A 25,954-nucleotide genomic window follows, 5' to 3' on the forward strand; every position below is an offset into this window, starting at 1 on the left:
GCGAGGATAGGTTCCCCTGACCTGTTAGGGTCGTTACTTTGGTTTAGTGATTTTATCACCCTGGCAAGAAGAGAAAATGACTCTTATCTTTATGTCATAGTAATTTCCACTTATTTACTGCACATTTTCTCTTTTTTTGTTTTTTTTTAAAAAGAAAATGACTACAAAACTTTCCGCTGAATACATTTTGTCCAGGATGATTTCCGAGATGGCGGAAATTCATGACGGGCGACTCGATGTTGTTAATATTTATCTGTGCCCTACTACCTTTTAAATTAAGGAGAGAAAACATGCAGGCGATTAAGATTTAAATGTGTTGGGTTTTTTTTTTTTTGTTTGTTTTTTTAACAGTTTCAGATATTTTGCAAGAAGTTTGGACTTCTGTTTCCCAGCACAAAAAAAAATCCTTGGTTTTACACACATAGAAACGCAGAATTTGACGAAAGATCGGCCCCATTTGGCCCCATCTAGTCTTCCTGTTTTTTTTTCTACTGTAAAAACTCAAACCTTGGTCTTGTCTTAGATTCAGGAGCCGTATGTCTATCCCATGCATGTTTAATTCCCTACCCCTACCACCTCTGCTGGGAGGCTGCTCCACTTATCTACCACCCTCTCAGTAAAGTCAAACTTCCTTACATTCCATCTAAGCCTCTGTCCCTCTAAAAGGGTTTTAGCGAAAAGCGGAAAGAGAGAATAAGATATTGTGATTATCACTCCATTGTGTTTTTTTCTATTTATAAGGCTAAAGTTAGAAGGTCGCATCCGGTATTAAACTAAAACCATCTCCTGTGGCAGGTGGGATTACACAAGCCAAAGAACAAGCGGGGGCTTATGTTGAACAGCAAGGGACGTTGGCTTTACTTGTTCTCCCGTAGAATAAAATATTATCTGTCTGTGACAGTACGAGTCCTCTGGTCAGGGGAAGGACAGACTCCTGACCTTGAAAGAAGCTTCAGCTCTGTCTGCGCCACAGGGTTTTAGTATAAGGGAGTTTTTTAGTAATTTAAAATAATTGACGTGCAGGGAATCCTGTGGGGGGGGCAGCCAGGAAGCAGCCTGTGTGCGAGACATGGCACCTGTCACACTGTAATAGAACAATGCAAAGCCATGGGAGAGAAGACGGTGACGAGGAAAAGAAGACACGTGGAGGAAAGAGAAAGAAATAATTCAGTGGAACGGTGAAGAGACGGCTACTTGTAACAATCGGCTTATTTAAGAAACTTCTAAACTACTTTAACATTTTATTCTAAAAAAAAAAAACATCTTTTTTAAGTATTTTTAAAAAACCTTACATTTTTATTTTTAAGTATTTTCAAAAAACTTAAAAATATATTTAGAGCCTTTTTAGTTTTTTTTTTTTTACTTTACAGGCATGCTTTAACATTAAATAAATATATATATATACGGTATATATATATATATATATATATATATATATATATATACATATATATATATTAGTCAACACTATTGTCTAAGGCCTTTATGCAGAATTTGGGAGGACAGCATCCATAAGTGGGTGTGACTACATAGCTCCACCCCCTTTCATGTATATGATATATATATGTGCTGTATATGTATATATATATATATATATATAATTTAATATTAATATTAATAAATCTTATTGTGTTACAGCGATAGAATCATCAGATCGGTACACTAACTGGGAACATTCCGTTGGTTCCCATGGTGACTGCTCCACATTCCAAGCTGACTCCAGATTTCCTCTCCGGGCAGCACAAAATGCGTTTTCTCAGAAAACAATTTACTTAACGCCTGTCTCAGATCTCCTCCAGCCGGTCCCTTCTAATTATAAGAACGGCCGCCATAAAAGCCGCCATAAAAATGTGTTCCGTGGCAGGTGCTTTGGTTAAACGACAAATATCCGTTTTTATACCCCGATTATAAATGTTATGATAATGTAATAATTCATGTAATAATGCGGTAGGATATTACAGAAGACGTAATACGCAGATTTTTATTACAATTTGCCGCCGTTTCATCTTTAATGTAACGAGCAATTATTGCATTTTCTAAGATATGTGTTCATAAAAATAAGGCGTTTTATAACATTTTTAATCTATATTAAAGATGTAAAGAGGTCCTTCCCCAAGTTATATGAATATATAATATAGAAATAAAAAGGTATATATATAATTAAAAATATATATTTTTATCTTATCAGCATCTTGCTTTTGAAAGACTTAATCCGATCCCCCAAAAAAATGTAGGCCTGAATTTTAAATTCACAATGAAAGCGGCAATTCGGGGCGAAATGTAGGCATTTAGAGACTATGCATAATATGTGCCTGATGTAATATTTAGTTTTTTTAATAATAATTGCAGAAAAGGGAGATGAAAGCCATCTTTTAAATCTGCTTTGAAGTTTTTTGGAACTTTCAGAATTTTAAACATCATTTTAAAAATAAGATATATTTCCAGGGATGTGAGGCCGCAAAAAAAAAAAAAAAAATGTATTTTTCTCCCAAATCTGCTTTATTTACGGCTGCGTTTAGAAGCTGTCAAACTGAGTTAATAATATTATTAAAGTGGAAATAAAAATACCGAGGATGATTCACTTTCACAGATTTTAGCTCCGCTCCAGGAATATATATATACCAGCCATTAGGAGCAGGAGAACGAGATTTAACCCCTTAAGGACAATGGGCGGTCCCTAAACCCATTGAAAACAATGCATTTTGAGCCCGGACATGTACGGGCTTTGTCATTAAGGGGTTAAGTAATTAAACCCGGGATATGATTTCACTGAAATGGGAAATAACGGGAACCAAAATGATTGAAAATCCATTAGCTGCGGCTTTCACAGAAAACTTTCATTTTAACCCCTTCTGCCACGAGTACCAATTAAATGTTCGGTTTTATATTTTTGGGGTTGACCTCTCCAGCTGGTCTCATAACGACTGTCAATATCTTCCGAAGGTCTGCGCGTCATGGAGTTCCAGGGCTAAATCTTCGATAAATCTGCTTTTAATATTTCGAATGAATGAATATTTTAGATGCCTTCATTCCCTCAGCTCACTTAATACTCATCGATGGAGGTAACCGTGTTGTTTTAAGAAGGAATAATCCTATTCACGACTCATTATTTTTATTAATGACATAAAGTGAAGAGTAGCGGCTAATTAGCAGAAATGATTAATATTCCTGCAATTAGCGATCTGATTTGGGTCAAGTCGTTTCTGGGGAGTCAAGCCGGCCGAGCTGAGTCAGCGTTTAACGTTGAAGTGATTTGTTCGGTGCGGTCTGCGGAGACGCTGATCCGGGGCACGCACCTCATCCGCCACCTCATTTACATTCTCTTATTTAGTGGGATTTAGGTCAAAGATTTGAAAGAATCGCAACTAATCATCAAATGCTTTATTGTAGACGTGGATCGAGTCCAATTACAGGAAGAGTAACAGACAGAGAGGAGGAAGAACGTTCCCAAAGTCCTTTCTTCAAATAAATGGTACCTTTATATTACATTTATATTTTAAACCCTGTATGTATCAATACGTGTCGGCTATTGGTATAAAAAATCTACTAGACAAAGACCCAGACTCTTTATCATACCATACTCTTTATCATACTGCCTGTGGGGAACAATAGATTGGCTCAGTCTTAATCACCAAGCAGGACCCTCTGACTAATGAAAGTTTATGGTGGGACGGACTTCATTAGCATTGCCATAAAGCGTCAGCTCAGTGTGGGGTTTGAGCCGGGAAAGTCACCCAAAACATCACATGACTGACAGCAACGGCGGCTCCAGGTCTGCAGATAAAGGGAATTTTTGAACAAAATGAGATAAAACCAGGTTTTTATCACCAACCGATATTACTGTATACAGCGCTGGGGGGTTATATTACTGTATACAGCGCTGGGGGTTATATTACTGTATACAGCGCTGGGGGTTATATTACTGTATACAGCGCTGGGGGTTATATTACTGTATACAGCGCTGGGGGTTATATTACTGTATACAGCGCTGGGGGTTATATTACTGTATACAGCGCTGGGGGGTTATATTACTGTATACAGGGCTGGGGGTTATATTACTGTATACAGCGCTGGGGGTTATATTACTGTAAACAGTGCTGGGGGTTATATTACTGTATACAGCGCTGGGGGTTATATTACTGTATACAGTGCTGGGGGTTATATTACTGTATACAGCGCTGGGGGGTTATATTACTGTATACAGTGCTGGGGGTTATATTACTGTATACAGCGCTGGGGGTTATATTACTGTATACAGTGCTGGGGGTTATATTACTGTATACAGCGCTGGGGGTTATATTACTGTATACAGCACTGGGGGTTATATTACTGTATACAGCACTGGGGGTTATATTACTGTATACAGCGCTGGGGGTTATTACTGTATACAGCGCTGGGGGTTATATTACTGTATACAGCACTGGGGTTATATTACTGTTTACAGCACTGGGGGTTATATTACTGTATACAGCACTGGGGGGCTATTACTGTATACAGCGCTGGGGGGGTTATATTACTGTATACAGCGCTGGGGGTTATATTACTGCATACAGCGCTGGGGGTTATATTACTGTATACAGTGCTGGGGGGTTATATTACTGTATACAGCGCTGGGGGTTATATTACTGTATACAGCTCTGGGGGTTATATTACTGTATACAGCGCTGGGGGTTATATTACTGTATACAGCGCTGGGGGTTATATTACTGTATACAGTGCTGGGGGTTATATTACTGTATACAGTGCTGGGGGTTATATTATTGTATACAGTGCTGGGGGTTATATTACTGTATACAGTGCTGGGGGGTTATATTACTGTATACAGCGCTGGGGGTTATATTACTGTATACAGCGCTGGGGGTTATAATACTGTATACAGCGCTGGGGGTTATATTACTGTATACAGCGCTGGGGGTTATATTACTGTATACAGTGCTGGGGTTATATTACTGTATACAGCGCTGGGGGTTATATTACTGTATACAGCGCTGGGGGTTATATTACTGTATACAGTGCTGGGGGGTTATATTACTGTATACAGCGCTGGGGGTTATATTACTGTATACAGCGCTGGGGGGTTATATTACGGGCAGCTAGACGGGGGCCGAATGGGGCCCATCTGCCGGCAGATTCTTTGTTTCTTTTATGTGTCTCTCGATAAGCTGTAAGTGATGTTTAGATTTGTTCTGAAGCATAAAGTAAACTGTAATTTGAAGCATGTTTGTGTTCTATATGTTGAAGTGAATGCCTTTCTGTGCAGGTAATAAATTGCCGTCAGACAGATAATTTCACTTCCCTGCAGGACTGAGTTGTTCCTTTCATATCGGAGGACAATATAAATCGTCTCCCCGACAGAATCGTTGCATCCATAGTTACTTAAATCCTGCAAACCATTAAATCTTTCACTTGTGTGATTTTGGGGAAATGATGTGACACCAAAGCCATTAACGTAAAAAAAGTATGGAACCCAGACCTTTCTGGGCAGACAAAGCCCCAGGAATCAGCCATGGGCTTGGTCCACAACGTATCTCCCCACCAACTAGGACGCCAAAAGTGTCTTGGAATCAGGGTAGGGTTTGGGTTCCTCCATTGAGGTTTGCAACCACCATTCCTGGTCAGGACAGGAACCCAGGCAGGATATAGTCCTAAAATTGGTCTGACCCGACCAAGACCTTTGGCCATGATGCTAAAGTATGGGAGAGAACGGGGAGGTAAGTGGTGATTAGGATTCAGTAGGAAGGGAGCAGAAAGGAAGACAAAAAATAGAAATTTTGGGCAAGAGGTCATCTGGGGACTTACATTTGCTACGGTCCCAAGTTATTCAATTAAGCAGAGAACCTTAAGCTCGCTATCAGCAATCACCTTTACCTGCACTAGGTCTTCGGACTTCTTCTTGCCTTCGCCCGGCCCATCTGGATACGGCAGGATAAAGAGTTCTGCAGAAGTGGGCAATCCCGGAAGGATGGCGACCAAAATCTGCTTGCTGTTCACCCCGGTCGCCTTAACCAAAAAGAAACACAAAGACGTAACACTAAGTAAAACAAACTGTGATACGGTTACATAAGCCTTAAAGTCTGCGTTTAACCTTTTGATGACCAAAAAGGATTCATTCATGGCGGTGACCTTATGGACAGGCTTTTGTGGGTCTTCAGAAGTCCAACGTCAATAGGTAAAGAAGATCTACCTGAATGTTGCCCCTGCCTTCGGGTGATGGAATGTTTTCGCATTCCCAGTCACATACTGGTTGGAATAGGAAAGCGTTAACCAAAACAGAATATGTAGCCAACGAGATATTGAAAAATCCATTTGGATCCCCATGGCTATAGCAAAGCCGCGCTGGGCTAGGAGCAATCAGCTGCCAACTGTGTGGCTGGAGGACCGCTGGTTCAATCCCGACCACTTTAATTAGCAGACGGCTTTCAGGTTTAAGCACAGCTGGCTCCGGAGTGCCGCTCGCGACACCTGCTCTCCAGAGGAACGGGAGGAAGAGCGCATTCTGCCGAGCTGAACTCACACTGCCTGACTAATTGCCAGCTCCTGCGTGGCCGGGCGTTCTGGTTGCCTCTGGGTGCCTCCGCAGAACTTTGGCAATGGCCGTAGGCTACGCTGCTGCCTTCTCCACGGGGTTTTTTTTTTAGTAAGAACGATAAAAACAAAGCGAGAGGAGACTTTCCTCTATTAGGCTACCCAGAAGTGTTTAAATAAAGCATACATTAAAAATGTGAAGGGATGGAATGTTGGGGAAAGTAGCGTTCTGTTATGACGAAGTGTAAGGGGTAAACAGATGGACTCCGGTGGACCGAGGCACGCAGGCACCCGTGTTCATAACCCATGCCTCGGTGAATCCAACCGGAAGAACATGGCTTTGTGAACAGGGACGCCACTTGTTACCACTTTGCCTTCTCGGTGAATGTTTCTCCCTCGTGGAATGAAGAAAGGTTTAGCGGCGCGGGGACAGATGGAAGACGCGGACGAAGCAGATGGAGAAAAAAAAAAGCGGGGGTTCTGTGTATCTAGAAAATGTATTCTAAGGGAAAAAAATATATTTACTAGGACACGGAAATCAAAGAACGTCCATCAGTGCGGAAACTTTCTAACACCAGTCAACCCTATGTTTTGTCCATAACTGGTGAGATCCTATATTACACTGGTTGTTCTGGTGTGTAGGCAGGGGATACGTAGCCTCAAGCAATGTGTCACATAAAATAGTCTGGTTTGCAGGAATATCCCACCACTGTATTGTTTAACCCCTTTAGGACCGGGCTAAAGCCTACAAGTCTTTCCTACATCGTTCTTTGTTTCTCTCTGATTTGGTGAAACCGCACAAATTATATATATATTTGAGACAATTAGGGCTTTTTAAAACCATATTTACATATGTAACGCATTATTTTTAATGTTTATTGTTTTAAATTAGATGTAAAAAAAAATAACCCATTTATTCGCAGTGTTACAGGTATATAACTTATTCACAGGGAGTAATAATATGAAAAAAATATGTATTTTTGGTTTTTTAGTAATTTTTTTAGAGGTTTTTTTCTTTTTATTCCTTACTTAAATCTAATTCCTGACACTAATACCCAATATATATTAACAATTCCATATAAAAAAATAGGGTCAGGTATAAATAAAAAATATAAAACACAATAAAAATAAACAATCTTTTTATGATGAGCCAGGTACGTCATTGGTCCTCTAGAGACATCTTTTCGTGATGAACCAGGTACGTCATTGGTCGAGGAGAGGTTAAGGGAAGTCAATTTGGAATGTGTAATGGTCACTTACATACATGAGCGCCTTCTTAATCACACGACTTATATCTTTTCTCCACTCAGGGATGTCGGGGTTGTATTCGTCCAGGTTGGGTGAGAACGACAACCTCAAAGACTGGAACTGCTCTGGAACAAAAAGAACATACAAACTGTTTTATATTCAGAGACATAACTTTCAGTTATCAGCCATTCAGTGTGCTACGCACTGAGATATGATGTCATATCCCCGCACATTGCATTGGAGGTGTGATGTAACTTCACTATGGAGGCTGTGCTGGCTGGGTCCTCGACTGCATCTCAATTGAAGTTCAAATTCCAGACTCTATCACACAAAGCCACCAACGGAATTAGGGCTCACAGTATCACCAGGCCACATGTGACACAAATTTACTACACCACATGTAACGTTTGTGAGGACCTTGTCTGATAGTATGGAAACATTTTAGTCATGGAAACTGTAACATTTCTTCCCTTGGCATCTAAAGCCCGTATCTCCCAAACGTCCCTGATAGTTTGGACAGTCCCTTTTTAGGACCCCAAATCCCTGTTAGTAATGACACCTGAGAGAGCACCTGCTGACCTTTATTCTCATTATCCTCAGCCTACTTAGTGCCCAAACACTCTCTTCTCTAGCCCTGAGGCTTCTTTGACTCGCTTGTGCTCTTGGAAGGCGTTACTCGTACCTGGAAACTCTCCTGGTTCCTCCCGGAGACTCCGGGTAAAGCGCCGCTTCTCTAGGTCTCCGGGGCACTAAGGTGAAACTCTGGGTCGCGCCATTGTGACACGCCCCACTCCACGCCCATTTCCCCATTAAAAATAGCATGTGTCCTGCGACCTCGTTGGGGCCGCCCACTGACGACAATAGGACAACCCCCAACGTCAGTGGGACCTTCTACCCACATCCCGCGAGGGGGGGCTCCAGGTAGCCAGAAGGTTCCCAGGTATGGTGTTACATAGTGCACCTGTGGCCTGTGTTCCTGCGGATACCCCGTGGATAGGCAAATACCCAGGGGGCCGCTGGCCATTGGAGCCCCATCTTCACTCGATCTACCGCTCCAGCATCAAAATGTTTTGTGGATTTTCCTGTTCCTGTAGACAATCAGTCCTTTAGAAAAGCCTTATCTCCTGTATTTGCATACCTGCCAACAGTTCCAGATTTCGGGGGACAGTCCGGAACGCACATGGAATTTACAGCTCAATTTAAGTCCTGCAAATTCTCTCCCGTCCTCATTACATCTCTTTGTATACGTTTTTTTTCTTTGTTTTATTTTCGCACTACTGAGGAGGTGGTTGATAAGTGGCACAGCCACCCAGCAGAAGCGGCAGGCGGTAACAAAGTAAGGGAACTTGAAACACGCTCGTATTTTTCTCAGCTTTTTAAACAATAAAACGAGATTATAATTTATTGCAGCGGGAACTCCGTAAACAGAAGGAAGCAGTCGGTGTTCAACACACAAACAGATCGGCCTCGGCAATCACTGAGCTTCACGCAAATCTTATTTCACTCCCCGGCTATGCAATTATTCAATTACGCCGACCGCACGAGAGTTAAATTGCAGGTATCGCCTCACCTAATAGACGGCTGCGAGCTCTAAATACAAATTAGAACCAGCGGAACACGGATGTGACTTTATATTAATATGCAGAAAACGCCTGATTTTAACGAAAGCGCGGGGAATCGGATCGGGGGAGGGGGGGCTGTTTGAGGATAACCTCCACCGTGGCATAAAAAGCAGGCAGGGGAATGCGGCTGGAATTGTTTGCCAGGCATTCGGGAAATCCTCCGAGCCGTGATCTGGTAAATACAACGACGAGACTATTTTTTTAATATTTTTTTCTTACAAAAAAGTATTCTTTGTTTATTTTTTTTTGTTATATACCCCCCCCCCCACACGTGGGAGATATTACAGAAGTTCTGTTTCTGCCCCTTCTCGGGATGTTGGAATCCTGCTCTTTTGATCGTGGGACCCCAAATTAGAAACATAGAATCTGCCGGCAGATCGGCCCCATTCGGCCCCCGTCTAGTCCTGCTGTAAAGACTCAAACCTTAATCAGTCGTTGGTCTCGTCTTAGATTCAGGAGCCGTATGTCTATCCCATGCATGTTTAATACCCTCACTGTATTACCCTCTACCACTTCTGCTGGGAGTGTACGATAGTGAGCCCCCTGCCCTGAGTGAATGGCGATTTAATCATAATATTGCAGGGGATACACTTTTCCTGGAGTTTTAAGCAGTAATTTAGGATGATTTAACAGTGTTACTTGCTGCTGGAATGTTACAAACTCTCTTCATGAGCTTATTCACCACCGTTCAAAAGTTTGGGGTCACTTAGAAATTTTTGAAAGAGACGCAAATTTTGTCTATTAAAATAACATGAAATGGGTTAATGTTGTAAATGACTATTGTAGCTGGAAACTACTGATTTTTAATGGAATCACTTCATAGGCGTACAGAGGCCCTTTATCACTCCCATCACTCCTGTGTTCCAATGGCCCTTTATCACTCCCATCACTCCTGTGTTCCAATGGCCCTTTATCACTCCCATCACTCCTGTGTTCCAATGGCCCTTTATCACTCCCATCACTCCTGTGTTCCAATGGCCCTTTATCACTCCCATCACTGCTGTGTGCCATTGGCCCTTTATCACTCCCATCACTCCTGTGTTCCAATGGCTCTTTATCACTCCCATCACTCCTGTGTTCCAATGGCCCTTTATCACTCCCATCACTCCTGTGTTCCAATGGCCCTTTATCACTCCCATCACTCCTGTGTTCCAATGGCCCTTTATCACTCCCATCACTCCTGGGTTCCAATGGCCCTTTATCACTCCCATCACTCCTGTGTTCCAATGGCTCTTTATCACTCCCATCACTCCTGTGTCTCATTGGCCCTTTATCACTCCCATCACTCCTGTGTCTCATTGGCCCTTTATCACTCCCATCACTCCTGTGTTCCAGGAAAACCCTTTTGCAAATTATGTTACAGACAGAAATTTCCTTGTTTTCCATGAAAACAGCCCAAACGGTAGTGTGTATCCATATATTAACATATGGCTCATTAATGTAGTCAAATCCCCCATATTTTAATGTATTTATGGGATTTGTATGTATTAAGGGGAATGTATTTGATGGGGGGGGACACGGTCCTTGTAAAGCCGCATTAATCCTGGAATGGATGATAATTTGTATTAATGAAACATTCTGCGGTAACCTCACCTCTTTATTCTGTTTAACATTTAATACGGAACAAAATGCTGCCACGTTACAGCAAATGTGACGGCAATTAGTAGAAAAGAAATGATCATTAATGAAACAAATAAAGATATTTTATCTGGATAAAAAATATATATTCTAGATGAAGGGAGGGCTAGTGCGTCACAATAATAACTAAAAATTAACCCTTTAATGACAAAGCCCATACATGTACGGGCTCAAAATGCATTATTTTCAATGGGTTTAGGGACCGTCCATTGTCCTTAAGGGGTTAAAGCCACGTTTATGCCATAACACCAGGTCATAGAAACATAGAACCCACTGGCAGATCGGCCCCATTCGGCCCCCGTCTAGTCGCCCGTTTCTCCTGCTGTAAAAGACTCAAACCTTAATCAGTCGTTGGTCTCGTCTTAGATTCAGGAGCCGTATGTCTCTCCCGCGCATGTTTCAATTCCTTAATATTTATCACACGAAAATCCCTTCGTTTCTGCAAACGTGCATTTTGGGAGATTGTTTGAAATGCCTTTTTTTTGTACATTTCTTAATTCTTCTTAACTGTAACAGTATTTTGTAATAAAGGTCCCACTGTGGATTTTATTTCCACTCTGAAGAAGTCATTTAATTAACAAGAAGCCTTAAGCAAAATAGAGAAAAAAAACTCAAGATCAAAATCGCATGAAATGGATCCGACATCAACCGCTTTTTTTGCAGAAAATTGATCTGCGCGGAAATTAGAGGGGAGCCTCCGTCCCGGGGGCCGGGGGGGCTTACGTTTCTGTAAACTGTTATGATAGTAAAATCGAAAGGAACTTAATTATAAATAAATCCTAAATAAATATCATACTTTGCATTCATTGATCTGAACTTTTCCTGATTTCCTATTGGATAAAATATTCAAAAGTTTGGGGTCACTTAGAAATGTTCTTGTTTTGGAAAGAAAAGCAGATTTTGTCCATTGAAATAACATGAAATGGGTCAGACGGGGTTAATGTTGTAAATGACTATTGTAGCTGGAAACAACTGATTTTTAATGGAATCTCTTCATAGGCATACAGAGACCCTTTATCACTCCCATCACTCCTGTGTTCCAATGGCCCTTTATCACTCCCATCACTCCTGGGTTCCAATGGCCCTTTATCACTCCCATCACTCTTGTGTTCCAGTGGCCCTTTATCACTCCCATCACTCCTGCGTCCTAATGGCCCTTTATCACTCCCATCACTCCTGGGTTCCAATGGCCCTTTATCACTCCCATCACTCCTGTGCTCCAATGGCACGTTGTGTTCACTGTTCCAAGTCTAAAAGGCTAATTGATGGTTAGAAACCCTTTTGTAATTTTGTGACCCCAAACTTTTGAATGGCAGTGTAAATAATTTGTTGACTTGGGGCTGAGCTCCGGACCTGGGTTTATCGCTCTGTATCGGGTTAGAGGCTCGGGCCACTGAGCCGGCAGATGTCGCGGGATTTTAAAGAGCTCACCATACACAGCGATGGTCTTGGTGTCCTGGAGAATCGCATTCCCTGCCGAGACCTGCACGGTGATCGCGTTCATTCCTTCGGCTGTAAACGTGAAGGAGATGCTTCCGTCCAGACTGATGAGCGGCTACAAAATAACCACAAAAAACACACAACATTCCAATTGTTACAAAGTGTTCTTTCAGCATCACGGACTCAAACAATGTGTCTTTATTGGGCTAACGGCTGCCGCTACAGGTATAGTAAAAGTATAGAAACCCAGAACCTCCCAGGATATCGGCCCCATTCGGCCCCCGTCTTGTCACCCGTTTCTCCTGCTGTAAAGACTCAAACCTTAATCAGTCATTGGTCTCGTCTTAGATTCAGGAGCCGTATGTCTATCCCGCGCATGTTTAAATCCCCTCACTGTATTACCCTCTACCACTTCTGCTGGGAGTCTGCTCCACTTATCTACAATTTGCCATGTATAGATCTTGGTATTCTCTGCTATAACAATAATGGCTAATTCTGGGCAGAAGTTACTGATGGTTTTGGACAATAATAACCTGACGTGAATCAAAACCAACTCATCTCAGACACTCTTTTATATGAATGTGTAAGAATCTGTCTAATCCACAGAATTATAAAAAAAAAAATCCCGAAACATACAATTCTGATACTACTTTATAATTATTATCTGATGACCACTGACATTGATTGATTAATAATAATAGTAACAAAAATAACACTGACATTATGGGTATATAGACAGAAATGATCATTCTATGCTGCTTGCTTTTTCTTTAGTATATTTGGGCAAGAATTGGTTTTTTTCTGGCAGGTTGGCTGATGGACGCTAACAGGTCCTGCTCCCTAAAGACAGTCCTCGGGCGAATAAATAATGGCAGACCTCTGTCTCGCTGAGTTTTCAGAGATCTCATAGGCTGTCATGGCTGATTATTAAAAGTCTAAATATATATATATATTCTCCCGGCTACGTAGAAACCCCGTAGTGGAAAGAGACTCGATGCACCTCGCTGTTATTTCCAAGCCACCAGATGTACGTGAGGGTCCCCACGTGACTCGGCCACAGGACCACCGACGCATTCACCTCTTTATTCTTTGTGGTTACGAACGGCAGCACCAAATGGACATGTTCCAGGGGGGCTGCGGTAAACAGAAGCCAGGCTCAGTCACATCCCACAAACACCTTACATAGTACTTTATTCACAAGATTAGAGAGCTTCTCACAGTAGGACCAGAACTCCAAATGAGGACATGGTTGTTGTTTTTTTTTTTTATTAAATATTTTTTTCTCGACCATTCATAAGTTTGGGGTCGCTCAGCTGTTTTCATGGAAAACAATGAAATTTCTGTCTGTAACATAATTACAAAAGGGTTTTCTAACCATCAATTAGCCTTTTAAACTTAAACTTGGGTCAGCGAACACAACGTGCCATTGGAACACAGGAGTGATGGGAGTGATAAAGGAGTGATGGGAGTGATAAAGGGCCATTGGAACACAGGAGTGATGGGAGTGATAAACGGCCATTGGAACGCAGGAGTGATGGGAGTGATAAATGGCCATTGGAGCACAGGAGTGATGGGAGTGATAAAGGGAATTGGTACACAGGAGTGATGGGAGTGATGAAGGGCCATTGGAACACAGGAGTGATAGGAATGATAAAGGGCCATTGGAACACAGGAGTGATGGGAGTGATAAAGGAGTGATGGGAGTGATAAAGGGCCATTGGAACACAGGAGTGATGGGAGCGATAAAGGGCCATTGGAACACAGGAGTGATGGGAGTGATAAAGGGCCATTGGAACGCAGGAGTGATGGGAGTGATAAATAGCCATTGGAGCACAGTAGTGATGGGAGTGATAAAGGGCATTGGTACACAGGAGTGATGGGAGTGATGAAGGGCCATTGGAACACAGGAGTGATGGGAGTGATAAAGGGCCATTGGAACACAGGAGTGATGGGAGTGATAAAGGGCCATTGGAACACAGGAGTGATGGGAGTGATAAAGGGCCATTGGAACACAGGAGTGATGGGAGTGATGAAGGGCCATTGGAACACAGGAGTGATGGGATTGATAAAGGGTTGTTGGAACACAGGAGTGATGGGAGTGATAAAGGGCCATTGGAACACAGGAGTGATGGGAGTGATAAAGGGCCTCTGTACACCTATGAAGAGATTCCATTAAAAATCAGCCGTTTCCAGCTACAATAGTCATTTACAACATTAACCCCGTCTGTGCTGGATTTCTGACCCATTTTATGTTATTCTAATTGACAAAATTTGCTCCCCCCCAAAAAAAACAAGGAAATGTACCCAAACTTTTGAACGGTCATGTAATATTAAAGGTTAAATATAAGATTAGGTATCAGCAGTAGAATTTGGAGGCTTATCTTGTCCTCTGAGGCTCCAGCTCTGGCGCTCGTCCTCTGGTTTGGTTATAAATGCACTGAAACGTGTGCTATGATCCAAAGACACCAAACTTCCCTCATTCAGAAGGATATAAAACCTGCTTATATGTTGCCCAAAACGCCCATAAAATCATCAGGCTGTTCCATATACTCTGCAGTTACCCCACATAGAGAAAATAAGCAACATTTTAGACACCGAATGGCTTATAAAATAGTTGGGCGTGACCAGAATTCTTCTCTAAAAAAGGGGAATTTAAAACTTAGAATTTTTCACTTTTGCTAAATTTATTGCAATAAAAACAACTACTTGTTACTTAAGACATGGATTAGAACCCAATCAATCATTGTTGATTCTAAAATTCTTAATTAATCTTACTACCTTGCTAAGTGTTTTTCACAGATATTGCGAAACCTTTTGGTTTTCTGTATAAAATAACCCTGGATTTGTTCATTAAAGGGCCGCTCTCCGCATATCTGCGATGCGGCACTCGGGACGGGTTACTGCGGCACGAGAATCTCATACGTTACACGCCTGCCCTCTGCTGGATACAGAGAGAAGTGCAAGCAACTCAGACCTGAATTCTATAAAAGGAGCGGCCAATGATTTATTTTACTTATATCAGATTTCTTTTAAAAAAATGCGCTGTTTCCTTTTCTCAACCATTCTGGTTTTTGCCCAATAATATAATGTTTATGGAGGAACGGACTTCATTAGCATTGCCATAAAGCATCAGCTCAGTGTGGTGTTTGAGCCGGGAAAGTCACCCAAAATATCACATGACCGACAGCAACGCCGGCTCCAGGTCTTCAGATGAAGTGAGTTTATTGGGACAAAATGAGAAAAAAAACAGGTTTTTGTTAAAACCGACTTACATTACTGTATACAGCACTGGGGGGATATTACTTTATACAGCGTTGGGGGTTACTACTGTATACAGTGCTTGGGGTTATTACTGTATACAATGCTGGGGGTTATATTACTGTATACAGCGCTGGGGGTTATATTACTGTATACAGTGGTGGGGGGGTATATTACCGTATAAAGTGCTGGGGTTATATTACTGTATACAGCGCTGGGGGTTATATTACTGTATACAGCGGTGGGGGTTTATATTACTGTATACAGCGCTGGGGGTTATATTACTGTATACAGCGCTGGGGGGGTTATATTACTGTATACAGCGCTGGGGGTTATATTACTGTATACAGCGCTGGGGGTTATATTACTGTATACAGTGCTGGGGGGTTATATTACTGTATACAGCGCTGGGGGTTATATTACTGTATACAGCGCTGAGGTTATATTACTGTATACAGCGCTGGGGGTTATATTACTGTATACAGCGCTGGGGGTTATATTACTGTATACAGCGCTGGGGGTTATTACTGTATACAGCGCTGGGGGGTTATATAACTGTATACAGCGCTGGGGGGTTATATTACTGTATACAGCGCTAGGGGTTATATTATTGTATACAGCGCTGGGGGGGTTATATTACTGTATACAGCGCTGAGGGGTTATATTACTATATCGAGCGCTGGGGGTTATATTACTGTATACAGCGCTGGGGTTATATTACTGTATACAGCGCTGGGGGGTTATATTAATGTATACAGCGCTGAGGGTTTATATTACTGTATACAGCGCGGGGGTTATATTACTGTATACAGCGCTGGGGGTTATATTACTGTATACAGCGCTGGGGGGTTATATTACTGTATATAGCACTGGGGGTTATATTACTGTATACAGTGCTGGGGGGTTATATTACTGTATACAGCGCTGGGGTTTATACTACTGTATACAGCGCTGGGGGTTATATTACTGTATACAGCGCTGGGGGTTATATTACTGTATACAGTGCTGGGTGTTATATTACTGTATACAGTGCTGGGGGTTATTACTGTATACAGCGTTGGGGGTTATATTACTGTATACAGCGCTGGGGGTTATATTACTGTATACAGCGCTGGGGGTTATATTACTGTATACAGTGCTGGGGGTTATATTACTGTATACAGCGCTGGGGGTTATTACTGTATACAGCACTGGGGGTTATATTACTGTATACAGTGCTGGGGGTTATCTTACTGTATACAGCGCTGGGGGTTATATTACTGTATACAGCGCTGGGAATTATTTTAGTATACACTGTTGGGGGTTTGTTTAAGGGAAATATTATTCATTTCCATGGGACTCCCCCTTTAAAACAAATAGATATAAATGTTTAGTAGTATACGGTATTTAGAAAGCGAATAGAGAAATCAGTTTATTCTATTTATTTTTCTGAATGCTGGAAACACTTTAAGATTTCAGATATTGGGTATAGTTAAATGTATGTATGATTTAGAGCCAAACACTTATTACGCACATATACAACCTGTCGGCCTTAAAGTGTCAGGCGCCCCCCCCACCCCGTCATTGCCAGTCTGGCCCTGGTGGAACTACAGATTTCTATGATAATAGGGATTAAATATTTCTACTTCCCCCGTGTTATCGAGACACAATTCTTGCCTGTATGAAGTATAATCTCTCCTCTCTAATGACATCTCTGCTGCCCATCAAAGGCTTGAAGGTCACCTAAGTCTTCTACTTAACTTATGGTTATAAATAGTTCAGCGGAAGAGACCCCTGCGACGTGAAAGATTAATACATAGAAAATCAAAAAGAATGTGCGAGGAATAGCAGAGTGCGCGTGATGAATTATTCATTCTGAGCAGTAGGTGGCGCTGCATCACCCTAAATTCAAGATTTTTTTCTGCCTTATTATTATATTTTAAAACCTTTATCCCGCAGACAGAGGTGTGAGTGATAGAGCGGTGGGCAGCGGGATGGCAGCCCCTGGGGGCGTTAATGTTGTTCTGCTGAGAATATAGAAACAGGAATTGTTAATGAGTCGCCATGTCCAAAAGGTTTTTAATTTTTTAAATAATTATTCGTATTAAGATGTCTGTGTATCGAACACTCTAGGGCCCCCCTTTTTCTTCTGTATCCAGTGATACAGAATTGCTGATGCTATATGAATAATAAGTAATAATAAAATAATAATAATAATAATAATATTTAACTTTTTTTTGTTTTGTTTTTTAGAATTTTAAGATATTTTTCGCTGGTAGCTTTTAGCCGGAGGCAGGGGCATTTTGGGCACTCATAGATACCAATTGTAAAACAGAATTGAAAGGTAGTTTGTAAGGGGCTGATTAAGGGGGTTTCCCACAGTGTTAAAGAGGCCGTTCCACTTACAAAAAAAAAATAAATAATTAAACTGTCTAATATATTAAGCAAATAAACTTTGTCATCCCCTAGCAGCGTCTTCTTTCCCTAATGTATCGGTCCGTAAGACCCTTTGAAGGTAGGGACTGTAAGAAGGGCTGCGGGGGTTGTTGGTGCCATAGAAATAAAGGATAATAATAATTCTGTTGTTTCTTTCAAAAGTTTATTTAAGAAATGATGTTTTAATGCTGCGTATAGTTACAAAAGGGTTAAAATCAGTAGGTGGAACAGCACCTTAAAAAATATGGAAAATGTGTAATGGGAGGAGGAGAGCAGAAAATGGGTGGGTTGGGCTCGGTCAAAATATGCATAATACAGATAAGTGGGTGGGGTTAAAAATACACTTTCCATGCCCCTAAAAAATGGGGTTTTAAAGGCGTACCCTATGAGTTGACTGCGCAGGTATATATATATATATAATAACAAAAAAGGGGTAATGTACTTTTTTGCTAATAAAAATACAGCCTGAAAACTGAAATAAAAATCTACAGCGTAGTTTTTAATGGTCTATTTTAAAAAAACCCCATATTTTATTTCCTTGTAACAATTAATGAAAGTGATCTAATATAAATAAATAATAAATAAGTGCGGACTTATTAAACGGCTACATACCGGTTACGTGTAAGTAGAGGGTCGCGCTGGCGGATCCCAGGTTGTTGTCCACCTGCACCGAGACACGGAAGATTCCCACGTTCTGGTAGACATGTTTGATGCCGTCCTCCGTGGCACTGAGGTTGGCGTACGAAGCAGCTATGCCATCCCCGAAATCCACCTGAATATTCATCCTCTGAACGTCTCCCTGAGTAAAGAGACAAAGCAGAGACAAGCGGACAGTGAAACATGTGCTGAGACACTGACATCTAGATACTGTACTAGACAGGAGGAACAGCTTTCCAGCAGAAGTGGTAGAGGGTAACACAGTGAGGGGATTAAACATGCATGGGATAGACATACGGCTCCTGAATCTAAGACGAGACCAACGACTGATTAAGGTTTGAGTCTTTACAGCAGGAGAAACGGGGGCTGAATGGGGGCCGATCTGCCGGCAAGTTCTATATTTCTAGAAATCTTCAAACATCTTCACCGGCCCTTCCTGTAGAAGAAGCTCCCTGGGCCGTTCATAATGCAGAACAAAAGCGACTGCATGAAAAACCAATGGGAGCACAAATGACCCAGTTATGGTGTAAAAGCCGTCGAAACAGCCTTTTATTCTTTATGTGGAACTGCAAGCTTGTGTCAGTTGGCCAAGCCCTTGGAGCAGCCCATAGGGGCCATTACAAAAAGTTATACCGCTATTTCATACTGAAACATGAGTGTAAAAAACTTGTTCTTGTGTTTAATAACAAACGAATCTCTCTGATTGGCTGCTCGCGCGTGCGTGTGTGTGTATGTAGGTATAAATGTATGGTGGTGGAGTGGATGTGCGTATGTATGTGTAAGTGTTCAATGGTAAAGTGGGTGTGTTAATGTACAGAGTGTATGCTGTTAGCATGTGTGTATGTGTGGGCACATTACTTTATGGATGTAGCAGGTGTGTGTCAGTGTATGCTGTTAGCATGTGTGTGTGAATGTGTGCTGTTAGCATGTGTGTGTGAATGTGTGCTGTTAGCATGTGTGTGTGAATGTATGCTGTTAGCATAAGTGTGAGTTAGTATTTGTGCTTGTTAACATACGGCGTTAGCGTGCGCGTGTGTCAGCTATGGCGTTAAGAGAGTCAGGGAGAGCTTTTGGTTAGTGGAGCATGGGAGGGCAGGGAGGTAGAAGGTGTGTGTGTGTAAGTGTGTGGTGTCCATCCAGGAGCCGCAAACCATCCACACAAAAATAGCAAAAATGTGGGAGAATCATGTTAAATAACAAAAAACAAAAATAGTAGAAATAGCAAATTATGGGTAATTTCATTTAATTATATTAAAAACTGTGACTATTATCACATTTCCCCATATATGTAAATATTTAAGGCCTCGTTTTACGTTGTAATGCCCCCCGTTTTATTTTTTTCGTTCTCTCGCCGTGGATTCTTATTCCTGACATGCGCGCCGAGCGGATTTAATAGCGCAGCAATGCAGAGGGATATTTTTATGTTTGCAGCAGAAATAATAGTAATTTCTGCCCATGAATGTCAATATGAAATAATAAGTTCCCGCTTTTATTATTGGTAATGCACGCTGGCTGCCAAGAAGAAAGAAAAAAAAAGAAGTTTTTTTTCTTTTTTTCTTTCACCCAAACGAAACATATTTTAATTGAAATGTATGAAAAAAAAGAAATCTTTATTGGCTATAAAAAATATAGATTTGTTCCTTTCTGATATTATTGATTATAGAACGCCGCGGCTCTTTTATATATCCAAGAAAAGCCTATTAGTGCATAGAGAGTTAATATACCCCCCCTTTATATTAAGTATCTGCCACTGTACTGAGTATTACAATGAGCTGGGGGCAGGACTTCTAAATGCTGTTCTGGAAACGGGGGGATGATATCCCTGGTAGATAATAGGCATCTCTGATATAGGAGAGATATAGAATCTGCAGTAGATCGGCCCCATCTGGCCCGTCTAGTAGCTTTAATCAGTCGTTGGTCTTGTCTTAGATTCAGGAGCTGTATGGCTATCCCATGCATGTTTAATACCCTCACTGTATTACCCTCTACCACTTCTGCTGGGAGGCTGTTCCATGTATCGACCACCAAACATATAGATGCTGATCGAGGCAACCAGACATTCATTTGAACTAATAAGTATAATGATGCCAAAAGCTGCGAAGGGGACGCTTCGCCTTTAAGGTGAAGATTCTAGGGGAATATTGCATCATCACATGCGTTACATTGTAACACATAACCCAGCGCCGATGAGTCTCAATGTCACGCGATCGCTCCGGGCTCTGAACACGCGACAACGAAATCTCTTCATTCCATTCAGTTCTGCAACCTCTCTGACTCCCTATTGATTGATTCAGGAGCGGCGGCTCTCTGACCCCCGACACACAATATGCGTTTTATTGATTGCGAAGGTTGAAGCGAATCTCATTATAGATGATATTGTGGAACATCTCCAGCGCCCGGTCTCTTTGTTATCAGCGAAACTTCTCTTTTTTCGGCATGGGTTTGTGAATAAGGCGGTTAACCACAAACCAGCGGTAGCCCCGGGCTGATAGAAAAGCTGGAGGCATTAGGGTAGATTCAAAAGTCCTATTTTGTGGGCACCTCGAGGTGGCTCTGCCAACTCCTACATCCACCTCTCCTACTGCGTGCCAAACCTTACTGACTTTACGTGATTTACTGCCTTTCGACGTGACTTGGGCGCCGGCCAAGTCTTCCTGTATTCCACGAATATTCGCCCATTCCCGTTTTCGTTTTTCTCTTCGTTTTCTGCCGGTTTTCTAGCAGGGGCTACTACGGGGTTAATGTGGTAAAAGCTGTTGGCGCCAGCATTTTAAAGTTCCGTAAGAGTGACTCTATTGGTCGCCGGCAGGGGGTTCCACTGGCATCAACCAATGAAGGACAGCTGCTCTTCATTGGTTGATGCCAGACGAGCCCCCCTGGCGGCGACCAATAGAGTCGCCCTATTGGTCAATCTACCACGTGTTGACTATTCCATACCTCCTCCAGCTGTAGGGCAAACGTGACGTTGTGTCCTTGCTCGGCGGTTAGTTTGCCATCCATCGTTATGATACGCAGACCGTGGGGCGCTTTCCCGGGACATTGCTGCGGTTTAGCCGTGTACTGCTCCCTCACGCCGTCCGTGCAGTTATTAGAGACAACTTTTCTGTATCTGAGACATTGAAAGATCAATAACGTATTTTTAGTTAATCCTCAGAATGCGTCATCAGGGCACAAAAACATTGTTTCACCGAGCGCAAAACACATATAAACGGTGATTTAAGACCCGAAGAACGATCTTCAGCTGAGAGGCGAAGGCAGTAATTGTTTGGTTTAAGTAAAATAGCGGCCCGCGAGGATCCGGGTAAATCGATGAGGCCTCCGAGAACATCAGACAACGTTTCAAGGGCGACATGACTTTAACGGCCGTACCCAGTGCTGTTCAGGTAACTCTGCCCATAGCTGCAGTCCTTCGATAATGAAGACGGGTTGTACCAGAACGCCGGCAAACACTGGCCATTGGTGTACCTCTCGTAGCCATAATCACTGGAATGAGAGACAAACGAGACCCTGTTAACATGTACGGTCAGGATGTACGGACATTAACCCCACGAGACCTGACCCTCAAAGATTCAGGAGTTAGAAGCCTTTTAATTAACTTTAAAACATTAAAACAACAAAGCTAAAACGACCTTCGCTCTTCAGACTTTCGACGTTGTTAAAGGAGAATCCTACCCCAAAAAATATGATTAATATCCAATTAAAATGTGTTTTCACAAGCCATTTTTTATGTTTTTTTTTTTCTTTTCTCTAAAAGTTTGCTTTCCTCCGTACAAACCTCGCCATGTCCTCCTGTGGCCGTAACCGTTCTCCGAGGAGTCCCAAGATGAAATCTGCTGCATAAGACACTACAACTCACTTAGTTTTCCTAAAGAGCTCCGGGCCAAACTTGTTTCCACGACTCTATGCATAAAAATCTAATTTATCAACATATTACGGAAGCCGGCGCAGCCCACTCGCTGCCAGACCCCGGCCATAGGGGATTCCTAATAACATTATGAACTAAGCGACTCCTAGCGAGGATTCTAACGCATTATCCTGTGGTGAAAATTAAATTATTATTATTGTTTTCTTGCATTATATTACACAGCATACTGCGGCTTGCGGGATATATGTGTCACAAAATAAATAATGTGTCCAGCATTCTAAATTCTTTTATTAAAATTGCCTGCAGCCTCTGTCTTTAGCGAGTCTAATGAGTCTAATGACGCCTTGCTTGTGTAAGATGTGCGGCAGCCGGTGGCAGAGCCAGCATTCTGTGATCAACTTCCTGTCCTGCCCTTTTCCTGCCCCGCCCTTACAAAAAATCTGCCTGAACCAATCAGCATCGATCAGCAACTTCACTATGGGGGAGAGATAACCCCCTGCATATGAAGAAGCCTTCTTCCAACACAGGGGCAGAGACTGCCATGCTGGATACTCCGTCCCAAATACACAGCGACCCGTAGGCAACTACGTCCTCCATTTTTTAATTTTGATTGGTTAGTTAACTTTGAATGGGTAAGTTAACTTTTTTTATCTACACAGAGCAGTGTATCAGTGCACGGAAGGATACGATGAAGCATGTTGCGTGTCGAGGACTTCTCGTGTCCTCTCAAGTTCTTGGGGTCTATTAAAAACCTCCAGGATGGCTGCGCCTTGAACATTTCAGGCCATGGTGACAGGTCAATCACAATTAATTCTATAATAATTAATAATTAATTAGACCAATTAATAATACCAAATAAAACTTGGTATTATTATTATTATTTATTATAATTATTTATTATTTTTTTTATCATTATTTATTATCATTGTTGTATTATTATTATTGTTGTTATTATTATTATTTTATTTTTTATCATTATTTTATTATTTTATATTATCATTATTTTTATTATTATTTTTATTATTTTATTATTTATTATTATCATTCTTTATTATTATAATTATTTATTATTATCATTATATTATTATTATAATTTTATTTTTATTATCATTATTTTTATTATTATTTTTATTATTTTATTATTAATTGATATAGCGCTGTCATATTCCACAGCGCTGCACAATGGGTAGACAGTAAATAACTAGTAGTGTATCCCATAACAAACTGGACAGAAAAGGTACGGAGGGCCCTGCTCAAAGGAGCTGACAATCTAGAATTCCGTTGCATATTAAACTAACTCAGCGTAGCCATTATAGTCAGTTTAGACTTAAAATTCAAACATATGCAAAGCGCTTAACTGTATTTTATTGCTAATTTCCAGCTGAAGCCGAGACATAAAATTATTTTAAACATATATTTTTTTAATCTACAGGGGTTAGTGTGTGTGTAGGTTTTCTTTTTAATTAATGTAATTAACATTATTCAATATTATGTTACATTTAGTACCGAGACGGCATTAAAGCTCCTTGCGGGGGCTTCGATTCAGGGGATTTATGGAAATTGAGCAAAAGAAGTGGTTCCACATAATAAGATTGTTATGAATACGTTATGTATATGTTTAAACGTCGGCGGCTGCCGGACTAGTATTTCAGTTTTACTGGCCAGATAATAAAGAAATGATTATGATTCTTATTAAAATCATTTTATAAGCGCGGTAAAAAGCAAACGTTTTTCATCGAGCGCTTAGATTTTCATAGATTTGTTTGGAATTTACAAATAATTATATGTATCGAGTTTAGCCGAAGCAGAGTATAAAGTAACAATAATGTTAATAATTGTTACAGGCGAGCGGGGCAGGGGACTTTTTCGTTTCAGGTCTAAAGGTTGACTCCGTTCCTCGAGGACGTCTTCAGGTCTCTTTAGAAATAAATGCTGATGCCTGGGGCAATTGGGCAATGCCACCCATCCTGGGACCTATTTATGATGTAACCGAGTGGGGCATTTAATTTATAAAGCCGTTTCCTGCTGTTTCTATACACATTATCGGGGCTTTTAGGGCTGTAGAACCCTGCGATCCCCTCATACCCAGCAAACATTCTGACCTCCTAGAAAAGAGGGGCATCAGGGGAGGAGAGAGGCATCAGGGGAAGAAAGAGAGGCACAAGGGAGGAAAGAGGGGCATCAGGGGAAGAAAGAGAGGCACAGGGGAGGAAAGAGGGGCATCGGGGGAGGAAAGAGAGGCATCAGGGAAGGAAAAAGGGGCATTGAGGAAAGAAATGGAGGCACAAGGGAGGAAAGAGGGGCATTAGGGGAGGAAAGAGAGGAACAAGGGAGGAAAAGAGAGGCACATACAGGGACTGACTACACTAAACAGGGAGAAGTTTGGAGGTATATGTACATAAGGCACTCACCACTCAAAGTCCGCCTCGGTGCACACGCAGGGGTCAGATGACATCGTTCTGGGGTACCTTCCTTGCATACATTTCCGCTCTAATCTCCGTTTCTTGTACGTCCGCTTGGCTCCCATTATACAGGCTTCTCCCTGAAACAGAACGCGGAATAAAACTATTTCCCCGTAATTCTTTCAAACAAATCGCTTTCTTGACTTAAATTGGACAATGAGACGGACAGCTGCAGGATTCCAAGATTCACTAAAAAAAATGCATTGAATAAAATGTCGCGTTCTGCGTCGGGGATATATTTTATTTTATTCCTTAAGTCTTGGTTTTCTGAGGGTTCTATGTGTTATAGATACATGCGCCGCCTGCTCCTCCAGACGCCATAATGTGCCAGAGACATACAAAGAGCCCTCAGATTAATTATTAAATGCCCCAGAGCAGCGCTACCCAGCGTAATAAAAGCAAAGCCGCGCTAATAACATTTTTATTCAGATATGAAAACTCTCCAAATATACAAAAAATATATTAAAAAATATAAATTTTTGTTTAGTTTTTCTGCCTGCATTTCATACATTTTCATCAGCGGTACTGCAGCCCGGGGTAGATCTGCTCTCGGGGATTAGGTCCCCCAGGTGCCGCTGCTCAGTGGGCCGGTTACACGGAAGATTTCTGTGCGCCATCCACACATCAGCCCCCTTAATATGACAGCGGCAGCCCAGAAGAGGCATCGAGTGGTCCCAAAACGTTCCTGCTGCCTCTCCCAAATAGCCACCTTGCCACTAATGCCCGGGGACATCCGACATCTGCGCACGCTCACGCTGATCGGGTGCCGGGGCCGCACATATCGCAATAATGGCCGCAATGATGTCATTAGGCAGCCGCCATCC

General features: G+C 41.8%; 1 protein-coding gene across 1 annotated transcript in view; it reads right to left on the reverse strand.

The window, feature by feature from the left end:
• SORCS1 (sortilin related VPS10 domain containing receptor 1) overlaps positions 1-25,954 on the reverse strand; it is a 226,156-nt gene that overhangs the window by 20,441 nt on the left and 179,761 nt on the right. The window contains exons 16-23 of the mRNA XM_053450012.1: positions 25,080-25,210; positions 22,173-22,286; positions 21,741-21,912; positions 18,759-18,945; positions 13,474-13,607; positions 12,465-12,588; positions 7,786-7,898; positions 5,869-6,000 (exon numbers count right to left, since the gene is read on the reverse strand). Of these exons, the coding sequence (XP_053305987.1) occupies positions 5,869-6,000; positions 7,786-7,898; positions 12,465-12,588; positions 13,474-13,607; positions 18,759-18,945; positions 21,741-21,912; positions 22,173-22,286; positions 25,080-25,210 (1,107 nt within the window). The remainder of the gene's footprint in view (positions 1-5,868; positions 6,001-7,785; positions 7,899-12,464; positions 12,589-13,473; positions 13,608-18,758; positions 18,946-21,740; positions 21,913-22,172; positions 22,287-25,079; positions 25,211-25,954) is intronic.

Source organism: Spea bombifrons, chromosome 11, assembly GCF_027358695.1.
Source record: "Spea bombifrons isolate aSpeBom1 chromosome 11, aSpeBom1.2.pri, whole genome shotgun sequence".
Classification (NCBI taxonomy): domain Eukaryota; kingdom Metazoa; phylum Chordata; class Amphibia; order Anura; family Pelobatidae; genus Spea; species Spea bombifrons.